Source organism: Seriola dumerili, unplaced genomic scaffold, assembly GCF_002260705.1.
Source record: "Seriola dumerili isolate Sdu_G_001 unplaced genomic scaffold, Sdu_1.0 BDQW01000052.1, whole genome shotgun sequence".
Classification (NCBI taxonomy): Eukaryota; Metazoa; Chordata; class Actinopteri; order Carangiformes; family Carangidae; genus Seriola; species Seriola dumerili.
Genome location: NW_019174307.1, coordinates 13,972,448 through 13,984,798, shown reverse-complemented (window position 1 = coordinate 13,984,798; position 12,351 = coordinate 13,972,448). Strand labels below are relative to the sequence as shown.

The following is a 12,351-nucleotide window of genomic DNA, read 5'->3' as shown; positions in this document are numbered from 1 at the left end:
TGCATCTACGTGCTTGCATCTATTTTGAAAGTGTGGTGTCCTCTGAAAATAGCTCTCACTTAAGTGCCTCCTGATAAAATGTCAACTTGGCGATGCTGCATCTTAGTATGACTTGTTCTAGCTGAATGTTGGTAAGCTGGTCTGACGTGTATAATGACAAAGACATCACCTAGTCCGCATAACTGACTAGATGTGAATAGCCAAGAGCCACATGGACACATGCACACGCACACACTACATGGACAACATGTATATACCAAAACAATATCTTTTATTTGTAGTCCATCACCACAGCCCTGGTAGGCTATTCTGCACCAAAGCCAATGGAGAAACACATGACAAGCTTATACAATAGAGAAAAGAGAGGAAGTCAACTGGATGGTAAGCAGTACGTGTTTACATTTCAGTGTGTCTCACTCTGGACACCACACCTGCCCTACTAAATTTTACCAGATCTACCTAACTCTAGTTCTATAATACCTGGCATACCTGCTGTGGCATTCGGCCACTCCTGTCCCATTCTGCTGACCATTGGGGGTTTATTGCTGTGGGAATGATTATTACCCAGAGTCAACAAGAGAGTCAAAACAAAACAGGAACACAACAGGAACAAGAAGAACACACATAGCACATCTGGGTATTAGCAGTATTATTCACGCTGGCGAAAGTTGAGTCCTGAAAGTTTTGGAGCACGAAATCAAATATCATCCACAACTTGAAATGGACTGAAGATTATCATTGTGCTGCAAAGCTGCCAGGATCCTCACACTTAATGTGTTGCTCTCAATGGTAAAAATAGAGAAAGAAGACGCTTTCTGCAGACGGTCCATGTTTGTGCTTTTTTAATAATACTATTATCTTAATGAGGTCATAGTTTGGTTTGTTATACACTGGAGTTACAAAGGAAATTAAAATAGACTAAAATTCGAATAGCCCACCAATGGTAAACAGTACAGTATTTTTAGGGGGCATTCCTCCCCCAATGAAAGTTGGGTAAGAGGAGTTGAGAGGTCACTGATAGAATGCCTATACATACAGACACATACATACATACCACACAAACATACAGTCTGTCAAGCACGCATACGCACTCTCACACGTATATACTGTACAGAAACAGTCAAAACAATGGAGCGAGAGACAAGATGGAGTTCCACTAAAGTCTTCACAAAGCACAAATTCTTCTTCTTCCTTTCTCTTGTTCCATACCACTTTCATGACAAATTTGTTTTTTAAATTTGAAAAAAGTAGACATATACTGTAGCATCTCCACGCTGACTTTTAGTTAGGTTGATTCCTCTTTGACGATGAAGTCATCTTTATAGTCAGATAATCAAAAAACACAAGAACAGTTTTGCGAAATTGATGCACAACAATCCCATACATTCTGAAGTTCATGAGTCAAAATTAAATGTTCTTGTGGCAAAAGTACTCCAATCTGGGCCTGTCCGAGTCTCCATTGGAATAGTTCCCACAGGACATTACTGTTTCGTATTATACTTCCTTTCTTTGAGTCCATCAGAGTTTTCCGAACACTCTCTAAATGCCATGATCTTTACTCCAGCCTTGCATTTTGTCCAAGAACATTCTAGATACAAGGTTTCTGTTGGATTAGAACATTCCAGGGCCCGGACTGAATCCCATGTCCATGTCACGTGGCCTCATCTGACCCCCCATCATCATTGTCTGCTGTGGGGGGCCGCCCATGCCCTGCAGTGACATCATCATGTTAGGTGAGCCACCAGGGCCTGGGTGGGCCATTTGTCTCCCCTGCATCATCCCTCCCGGACCCCCAGGGGACATCATCCGATGCTGGGGGCCCATCATGCCTTGGCCCATGAATCCTGGTGGCCGCATCGAGCTGTGGCCAGGGTTGCCCATTGGCATGTCTTGTGGGCCCATTCCCCCGCCAGGCCCCCCTGGCATCCCCCCCATCCCCTGCATGGACATTCCCATCCTTGGTGGGCCATCACCCATCATGCCCTGCATGGGGAATCCAGAGGGGTGTGGTGGTTTCCCCCCAGGGTTGTCTCCTCCACCTCGGGGGAAGTAAGACAGAGTCTGGCTGGGCTTCTCTGATGGGATTATCCTGGACAGGTCAAACTCAGGAATACCGGACGCTCCCGGCCTCATCACCTCATGAAGGTCTGCATCACTGAATCCACCTTGCATGTTGTTGAACTCTGGCCCTCCAGGGGTATTGGGCTTGCACATACCCCCATCACCCCCTCCCCCATGAGGCATGTTCCCCATCCGTCCTCCCATAGGTCCACCTTCTCCCTGGAAGCCCATAGGATGGCCAGGGAAACCTTGAGGACCAGGACCGTTGTGTGGGGAGAAGGGGCCTTGCTGGGAAGGGGACTGGGTGAGGGGGTATCCCTGGCTTCGGTGAGGGTAACCCATGCGTCCCTGGGGCATCATTTGAGGGTTTGCCATACCAGGATCTTGTGGATTTGGTGGTATCATCATGCCATGAGGCATCATGCCTGGGCCCATATTAGGGGCATTGGGAGAGGGCATCTGCGGAGGCATGCCATGGGAGAGGGGCTGGGATCCCATTGGATTCATACCCAGAGGGCTGAGGGCAGGCATGGGTCCTGCATTTCCAGGTCCCATCATACGTGGATTGCCTTGGTGGTTCATTGCCATACCTGTATGTGCAAGAGAAAAAGAATATTATGATACATTAAGCACAAGTCCATGTAAAGCATATCAAAAGAAGATTAATATAAATATGATCCAAATTAGATGGAATTTAAACCAAAAGTTAAACAACAAACAAAAAACACTTCAGATGTCTTACCATTATTATTCACTGAAGGCAGGTTAGGGGAGCGAGCCGGAGGTGAGTCGTCATCGGAGCTGGCAACGGTCTTTATGGCATCGTGGTAGAGTGGGGTAGAGCTGGGCATTGCAAACTTGGACATGCGTGACATCATGATGGAGAGAGGATTCTGGGATAGTGTTGGCTCAGGGGGTATGGTGTATGGACTGCCAGACGGGACGTTGCCTGGGAGCGACATGGAGCCAGATGGAGCCCCTGATGAAGGAGGGGCTGAGGGAGGACCATTACCACCTAGAGGACGACATGATGAGAAAGATATGATGTAACGAGATGATAAAACTTTGCAGTGGAGACTTTTCATTCTCTAGCTGATTTTTTTTTCTCTGATGATGAGTGAAAGTGATACCTTTTGAAATATGTGTTATTTAACCCACTGGGTTATGGTCCAGTGGCCACAAGAGGGAGCCACTGGCCCATAACCCACTCAACCCCACCCCTGATACAGATGTGTTAACACTCAAGTGATGCACATGATAGACAGCCTCCATATCTATTTTATGTTCAGCTTTGCAGACTTGTTCTGATTTCAAGGGATTAAAAGTCTGGTAGTTTCAGTCCAATATTTTGCAATAACCAAGACAAATACCAAAATTTTCACCAATGACTATTTACAAAAGACAATAGTAACTGAATGAACTTTAATAGATATGCACTGCAAAATGGAGAATTAAATATTGAAAGAAAAAGCAGAGGCATGTGCTGATGAACACAAAAAAGAGAAGAAAGTTTGTTGTACCTTGCTCCATATTCCCCATCATGTTTGGTGAGGTGATACTGAGGGGAGGCTTGCCACCCTGAGGTGGTACTCCAGGACTCTGCATGGGTGGTTTTGGTGAGGAGGCCCATCCTGGGGAGGGGTTAGGAAGAGAGGGAGATCTCATATGAACAGGAGAGGCACCTGCTGATCCCATCATGGAGTGCGGGGACTTCATTGGTGCTGAAGCTGGAGGAGCTGGAGGGGCATTGGGGCCTGTGGGACCAGTGAGCATGCCAGCCAGCTGGGACGGTGTCTGAGGGGATTTAAGGTTTCCCGAGGGAGATCCCATCATGGGGGACTGCACTTGCCTCAGAGGTGGGGACTTAAGTGGGTTGACACTGGGAGAGTTCCCGCCTCCTGCTTGGACATTCAGATCTGCTGGCTTGCGGCCCCTCTGACCTTGTGAAGGGCCACCAGCAGAGGGGAGGTGGTTAATACGGCCATTACCTCCTGTTGGTGTAGATCTGTGCTCTGGACCAAAGGCTTGCTCTGCATGTGGACCCCTCATTCCTCCAGGACCCCCTGGGAAGGGCCGCCCAGGCCCCATAGGAAACTCTCCTGGCTGTGTCTGCTCAGGGAAGACAGGACCCTGCATGGGCCTGCCTTGTGGACCCATGTTCTCCATTGGAGGTCCTCCACCTGCTCTCATTCTCATCATCTCGTCTGGACTCATATTCATGGAAGGATCTCGTATTTTGGAAGGGTGCATATGAGGTCCTGGCCCAGGGCCAGGACCCATGCCAAACTCAGGCCCCATTTCCCTTCCCCCCATTCCTTGGAGCCTAGATGATGGACTCATAGGACCGTCACCAGGCATTCTGGGAAACATGCCCATTCCGTTCCCAGGTTCCATTCCACCTCTTTGATGCCCCATCATCCTTTGCATGTCCATCATCATCCCAGGAGGAAGGCCCTTCTCTCCAGCCATTCCTTGGTGGAACATTGCCTCTTGGACTGACTGAGGATTTGGGAAACGCTCACCACGACCCCCAGGACCAGCAAACATTCCCCCAGGTCCTCCAGGGAAGCCTCGTGCATCTCCCATCCGGGGAGGCATGTCATCAGGCCAGCCCATTCCAGGTCTTGGGGGTCCCTCCATCTCAGGGTTCATCATTCCAGAGAACCCAGGCATCCTCTGCATATGTGGTGGCATACCTCTGGGGCCAGGGCCCATGCCCATGCGTTCCTGATAGTGCTCTGGTGGACCACCTGGTCCTCCCCACATCTCTCCTGGGCCCATCTGGTAGGGAGGCGGGGGCCCTCGCATCATGCCACGTGGACCATGTGGGTGCATCATCATGTCTGGGGGAAGTGGCCGGTGTTGCATTTCTTGTTTCTTCCTCTTCTCCTCATAAAACTCCTGTTGTAACTTCAACCAAGCCACCTGTTCTGGGGTCATCTGATCTCCTTCTCCACAGCCCCCTGGACCCCCCATATGTGGACCCATTTCATCCTGTGGAAATGGAGGCATGTCCCTGGGACCATGGGGTGGGCCAAATGGTGGACCCTGTGGACGAGGGCCTCCTGGCCCACCTGGTGGTCCGAGGCTCTGCGACTGTGCCATCATAGCCTGTAGGGGGCCCTGCTCAGACCTCCGGGGTGCACCATCAGGTCCTCCATCGTGGGGTCCACCATGGGTCTGTGGGGGACCAGTTGGTGGGGCATCACGGTCGTCAGGGAAAAGCATGCGCTGGATATCTCGCAAGGTCTGCAGGGAGCGCTGCCGATGCTCCAACTGTTCTTGGGACAGACCCTCTGTGTTGGCCTCCATGTTCAACAGCTCCTGGGCCAGCTGCTGCTGTTGTTGCTGCTGCTGAGGTGTCAGACCCGCTCCACCAGAGCCTCCACCCTGCCCTCCTTCACCTGCTGTTGGAGGGTTGAGGCCTGCCTCAGGTTGGGTGACAGGGGCTTGGTCAACTGTAGCTGTAGTGTTACTGGGACTACTGCCAGGAAGATTTTTGGATTCCATGCCTGCAGCGGATGACCCTTCCTGTGGAAGAACAACCGATTGGCTCCCTTGGTTTGAAGGCTGGGATGGGGCTGGCTCTGCCATGCCAGGTAAGGACGGCTTGGATCCAGGCTGGTGGCTCTGATCTTGGGCATGGGATGGGGGCTGCTGGGGAGGCTTCGAGTCATTTCGGAGAGCGCTTGCTGCATTGTTCTTTAACAGAGAGAAACAGAGATAGGATTAAGTTGTGACACTCTCAGGTGATGATGGTGTATGTAAGCTTATGAGTGCAATGAAAAAAAGAAAGCCTCTGTGTGTCTTTACCAGGAGGAGGTGAGCTTTGTCCTTGCTGTTGGAGATGTTTTTCATGTGGAAGGCAATGATATTTTCTGTATGGCCAGTTAGAACTGCATCAGCTGCCCTGAGGACAAGAAGGCAGACAGTCAGCTATCACTCATCAGACACAATAAGTACAAGAGAGTGTGTGTGTGTGTGTGTGTGTGTGTGTGTGTGCGTGTGTGCGTGCATGCGTGCGTGCGTGCGTGCGTGCGTGTGCACATACAGTGGGCCAGATGAATGAGTACTAGATGGGACCATGAAGGTAATCCCAAGGTCAACAGACTAGGCATACTATTGTGCGCATACACACACACACCTTCCCTGAGCATCCACAGCTTTGATCTCTGATTCCCAAAGGAGAGTGTTAATCTAAGCCAAGTATATGCTCCCACTGAGAAACACACATGCTTGTGAACACAGACAAAATAGATTTAGGCTATAACTGGGAAAGTTGGGGCAAGGAAGAGAAGAGATGGGAAGCAAGTATCTTAGTGGCATACACACAAACATCTGCAACAAACATCAAAGACAACAACAACCACTGATGACAGGGGCACAGAGTTATACTTAAGGCAATTGACATTGTTAGTAATTCCATTTAATTTTGAACTACAATTCCACAAAGGGTTTCTCTGTGGGTGTATGTTTTGCTTAGGTACAAAAAAAGGGTCTACACATTGAGATGATGATTTAATTAGCCCGTCTGAACACATTAGTATTTAAAACTTGTAGCAATAAACTTTAACTGTAAATACTAATGATTATGTAGCTTCCTTACTTGTTGGCCATCTCCGTGGTGAAGACATAAACAAGTTTTGAGCCTGGTTTCTGGCCACTAGCAGGTTCTGTCGTGGAGCCCTGGCCTCCCAGTGTATTATGGGAGGGTGTGGAGGAGCGACTGAGTCCAGCATTGGAGGTAGAATGTGTGACTGAGTCCTGGGGCTTCACATCACTGGAGTTACAGTCTACAGGAAGACAACAGGAAAAACCATGGCTTTAGGACCAGCAGAGGCTTATGGGCAATGTAGTTTTACTGAGGAGCCGTCATAAGTCAAGTTGATCAGTAGGGCGACTGCTATACATGCTTGGATGCACACGTTAACACACTTACTGAAGAATCCTTTGTCATCTTCGTCACTTTCTCCCCCAGAGCACCAGTCAGCTCCACTATACGGCTGCCTCCTCTCTGCCACACACATCCTCTTCACCCTGCTACTGTCTGTACAGACACACACACAGCCCTCAGTGAGCTTGGGTCTATCGGTTTGAGTGACAATGAGGGACTATAAAGTATATTTTGCAACAGGGCCAACTGTTGCCCTCTCTGGGCGGCTTGTGTTGTATACCAAAGAGAAAATAAATAACTATATGTACAGAACTTTTTTAAGAAGTGGTACACCACAAAGGGAATACGACCAACCAACCATGTGCTGCAATCAGGAATTATCTGTGCTTTTTCCTCCATTAATCAGGGCAAGAACTGCCTCTACAGGAAGTTGTATGTGTATAACTACTAGATGCATAGGAACAATTATAACATAAGAACTGCAGACATGACATTGTTTAAGCACTGAAGCTATTCTTTCTATATGGGGCAGTTCTATATAACCTTCAGTAACAAAGTATGAAAGCACAGGTACACTATATACTCCTAAACACATCATAAAGAAACTCATGCACCTTGCCCAGTTCAACGATTTAAATCAATCTGAAAAGAATTTAAAAAAACAAAACATTTAACATAGACTCAGAGATTTAAATTCATACTGTCAAACTTCAAAACTAACACTTGACAAGGACTATTTGACAATTTCTGACCCCACTTACCAGCTGGAATTAGACAGTCTGCTAATAATTAGTACTGGCTAGAGTGGTTCTTACCTTTTTCTTCACTGGTGGGTGTGCCGCTCTCTGGCTGTTCAAATGACTCCACTGAGGTGCTTCTCTCCCTTTTGACTTTAACCTTGGAGCTTGGACCAGAGGTCAGGCCCTGGCCATTCTTCAGCCCCATGCCCCCTGCCACATTCTGAGCCCCTTTAGTGCCCAGGGTCTTGGGATCACAGGGTGAGGGCTGTGATTGGCTGCCAGTGCTCCCTGGTTTCCCCTGATTGGGCATTTTAGAGTCCATCTGGGCGGCAGTGGAGGGGGACATGACGGGAGGTGATCGTACCATGGCCTCCGTCTTAGGTTTAGGGCTGACAGACAAAGGATGGAGAAAAAGATTAAGTGGATACTTAATACATTTACACTGTGCATTCAGAGAAGAACAAAAAACATAGCATGTGTCAATAAACCGTGCTAAAAAACTCATTCAAATTTTTAATATAGTTAATTTAAGAATGCCTCAGATGCAACATGACATTCTGCCACAGTTCTAAAATGTTATGTTTTGTCTTCCTACATATATTTGTGACCTTGTTTCCACTTATGAAACACACACAACAAGGAGGAAATGGGGCATATCAAGCAAAAAGCCTGGGGCTTGAAGTTAGGTTACCCAGTAATCACGCTCTGGAATTGGGCACAATCCAGACAAGGGGGGTGGAAACATACTCAGGCAGCTGGCTATCCATGAAGTCTGATATCCCCCAGCTCCCCACTATAACATGTACCCTCGTTACCCCATGTGGTAGCCGGGAGAAGTGGTAGGGAGAGGACCGAAAGGAAAGTGTTATTGTTCTTTTTAGCCTCTTTTTTCTCTTTGCAGCGACTGAATGCAATATCATTATGACATCCAACAGTTGGCATAGATGTCTATGAACATAATATCAGGTTACCAGTACTGGGAATTCAATGCACACAGTTAAACCTAAAGGAACAGACTGTAGAGACATGGGCCATCAACAAATCACTGCTGCTTACTAGTTATGAGAGCAGTTCAGTTCAGGCAAGCAGGACACATCCAACTGGCAGAGAACTCCCTTACCACACCCTAATCTCTTTCTCTGTCTCTCTCTCTCTCTCTCTCCCCCACACACACACACACACACACACACAAGTAGCATGAAACAAATGCCAACATGTCCAAAAAGCACAGCCGCAACCTAGCACACTGTATGTGCGTACACACAGAAACACGGCTAGCAGAAAAAGAAGGCAAAGCCAGAATTTTGGCAGTCCAGACAGCCGTTTCCCGAGGCTCCAGAACCATGAGTCAGCAGGGAAAACTTCCAAGCAGTGTACTCCCTGACCCTAGAACAGCTCTGGATCGCACATCAAGACCTTTCAGGTAAAATAATGGAGCAGAGAAACTGATCTTAGATCTGCATTACACCCGACCAGCACTTGCTTTCGAAAACACTCCGGTAAGGCCAAAGTAACATGCTCAGGTTTGTGTCCATCCACACATCGCCAGGACTCGGTTTCACTACTGATCACCAAGCACGTACATTTGGTAACAACTTTCCGTGGCCGCACGAGAACTACACAATTGACACTGTCACTTTAAAACAAGCAGGTCTCAACCTTGGCCCTTTGTGTGTGGAGACTGAACGTTCTCTTCTAATTTACATGGGTTTCCTCCAGGTCGTTTGACCCCCAAACCCCCACCACCCAAAATTAATAACATGCATGTAAGGTAATATACAGCCTTCTGCTACTGACCAAACCACTGGCATTAGAAATGGTTGCTCACTGTATTTAAATAGCTGGGATGGGTAAAAATTTCCCCACAGGGATTAATAAAATATGACAAAAAAAAATGCTGTATAAGGGCCGTGGTTGGAGTTCTGTAAACTTTCTCCTGATCAGCTTTTTCAAAATTCAAAACTCAGCACACTATGCACCTTGCAACTACTAAGATACAAGAGTTTTCACAACATACCAAACACTAGAATGAGGGATGGACTGATCACTCTGCAACCAATCGCATCAGTCACAAGACGGCTTAAATTGGCATCTGTACTTGGCTGAACTGCATAAGAACCTTTTTTTTTTCCAGAAAATGGGCACATGCATTTGTTAAGTAGCCTCAGTGTTTCTGATTTCTGAGCGAGACCTGGGAATTTCACTTCATTCTGTTTTGAACAAAGGGTTGAGTGTTTGTATTTTCCCTCTCCCCAACTGTTAATAAACACTGGCGGCTAATGTTTATTCATTTCTGATTTTGAGTGATCATTTTTTTAATTACTTGAAACAGGTTTATGTACGGGACAGAAGCTTGTGTTTCCCCAATAAAGTCTGTTTATATTTTATTGATGTGGAAAGATGCGAGTAAGTGGTTCAGTCATCAGCTGTTAGTAGTACATAAAAACAATGAAGGATAAAAACTTGATTTAGTGTCACTTACAGGTGATAACAATGCTGTGCAGAACAATAAGAACAATCTGTTCAACATAATGTGGGTGAAATTTTACTTCTGCTTGGTGTGCAGTTAAAAATGCTGTGCTGCTGTTCATAGATACTCTGGATCAAATGTATAATTTCAATCAGCATTCAGATCAGTGTTTGGCTGATTAGGCTGTTAAAACAGTCATACACGCACTAGCATGTAATTACCGTCACAGCACTGTATCACTGCATTAGACCCACATGTTTTCTCCTCACCTCTGCGTGTTGGTGGACGGGGAGTTCTTTAGCCTATTGGAGTGCATTGATGGGGCTCCTAGGACTACGGAACAGGGTGGAGTGATGAGCTGGTGAGGACTGCCTGTGTGTGTGAGCGGCGCTTTTGCGCGCACGTTCCTTGAGCCAGGAACAGGATTCCCGATGTTCGAGAGGTTTCCCCGACCGTCCTTGGCCTCCTCTCGCTCTTTCTTCCCTCGCTCCTTCTTGGTGAAATGTGTCGCTGCTGTACCTGCCGCCGCTGGCCTCTCCTCTTGGACCTCCAACATTCTCTCTATGTCCTTGTGTGTGTGTGTGTGTGTGTGTGTGTGTGTGTGTGTGTGTGTGTGTGTGTGTGTGTGTGTGTGTGTGTGTGTGTGTGTGTGTGTGTGTGAGAAAGTGTGTAAAAACAATAACAATAGTCCAGGAGTCTTTTCTTGTTCACTGTATATTTATGAAACTCCCCCAAGGGGGCTTTCAACGGCCCTTGGGCACACTGTTGAGAGAAAAGAGAGGAAAAGGGACAGTTAACAAAACTGAAAAAGGGAGCCAAACTTAAAGTAACACCCCACCCTAAATGGTTTTAGTATCAATCTACCGGTGTAGGCTTGACAGGTGGCACAGTTGTTAATAATAAAATAAAAAAATTGACACTTCAATAAAGCACAGCCATTATTTATGTTATTAGTAGCACCTGCTTTTCCTGCTACGACCAGTCAAAATATCTGCTGTGAAAAACACATATGATACACTTTCAAATGTTCACAGAAACTTCTCCAAACTCTCCTTCAGCATAATCTCCACCTACACTGTTCATACGTGTGCTTAGTATGACAAGTGACCAGCGGCAACAGCCAGCAGCAGAATGTAAACGGTGTATTGAGCCACATTTTGTGTTTAAAGGATACTGACAATACAAAACCGACAGTTTACATCAGCCTCCTTTCAACCTTCCATTGAACTTCTGATGGAGCTAGAGCAATAAACTGGCCAATATTAGCTTATTGCACATTTGCCATATCAGTGTATATGCTCGCCAATAACTAAAAAGAAACTGCAGCAAAATATTTATGCATGAGGTCAACTAGAAACAGTGCCACCATTACATACTGGAACATTTTTCCTATGCAAAATGTCCCACTCAGTAAATATTTTGGTTTTTCTTTAAAGAAATGGAATTCAATGATTCCTGTCAAAAATATTTGTTTATTTTATGTGTTTATGCAAAATAATGACTATTTAACCTCTCACATATCAAAGTTGGTATTGGCTTTGAAACTATAATGATTTTGGGTGGGGTATCATGTTAACTACACAAATACCAGGATTACTTTGTACGTGTGGCAAACATTGAAGTGTGGTAGTGGACAGGGATAGGTAGTATTGTGGTCCAAACCAGCCAACCGCTGTGTGTTTCTGTTTGTGTGTTTTAGTGAGTAAGCACAAGAATTGCATGAGAATCCCGTTCGAGAGAGCGGCCCAGTCAGTCAGATTACATTGTCATCCTGAAAATATTTAGGAGCTCTTCCAAAAACACTCAACATTGTAACTGGCTCCAGAGTTCCCCTGGGGAGAGGGAGGTGGAGAGTTTGGGGGGTTACGGAGGGGGTGGGGGGGTGTCACTTTCGTCTCTCACTGGTCTACAGGAGAAGTGATTTACAACTCTCGGGGCCACAGATCACTACTGCTCACGAGCAGAAGCTGGCTTCTATACAAGAATAGAGAGGGGCGAAGAACTTAGGAGCCTTGTGTATCCACATTACATTGATTAGACTTTAAAACCTTTAAATATAAAGAACACACTATGTGTCACAAGTGGAGGCTTTAGTGTGCTGATTATTGATTGCTGATCCAGTGATTTGGCTGAGCTGCTTGAAAGAAGTCCATTCTAAGTGAAATGACATGTTTCTATTTTGCGAT

At 46.6% G+C, this 12,351-nt stretch overlaps 1 protein-coding gene across 1 annotated transcript; it reads right to left on the bottom strand.

The window, feature by feature from the left end:
- Window positions 1-276: 276 nt before the first annotated feature.
- On the bottom strand, window positions 277-10,784 carry bcl9 (B-cell CLL/lymphoma 9). The gene is made up of 8 exons (XM_022741189.1): window positions 10,435-10,784; window positions 7,771-8,084; window positions 7,001-7,108; window positions 6,668-6,854; window positions 5,875-5,971; window positions 3,582-5,763; window positions 2,804-3,076; window positions 277-2,651 (listed from the first exon to the last, which is right to left on the bottom strand). Exons 1-8 carry the CDS (start codon window positions 10,719-10,721, stop codon window positions 1,612-1,614), a joined length of 4,488 nt encoding a protein of 1,495 aa, XP_022596910.1. The 5' UTR covers window positions 10,722-10,784; the 3' UTR covers window positions 277-1,611.
- Window positions 10,785-12,351: the final 1,567 nt, after the last annotated feature.

Bases quoted from the DNA above. Each gene is read 5' to 3' on its own strand.
- bcl9 (XM_022741189.1), bottom strand. From the start codon at position 10,721: ATGTTGGAGGTCCAAGAGGAGAGGCCAGCGGCGGCAGGTACAGCAGCG. The intron at 5,972-6,667 runs GTAAGGAAGCTA...TCTTGTCCTCAG, and splicing joins ACCACGGAGATGGCCAACAA to GGCAGCTGATGCAGTTCTAA. The intron at 2,652-2,803 runs GTAAGACATCTG...TTGCACATACAG, and splicing joins GCCTTCAGTGAATAATAATG to GTATGGCAATGAACCACCAA.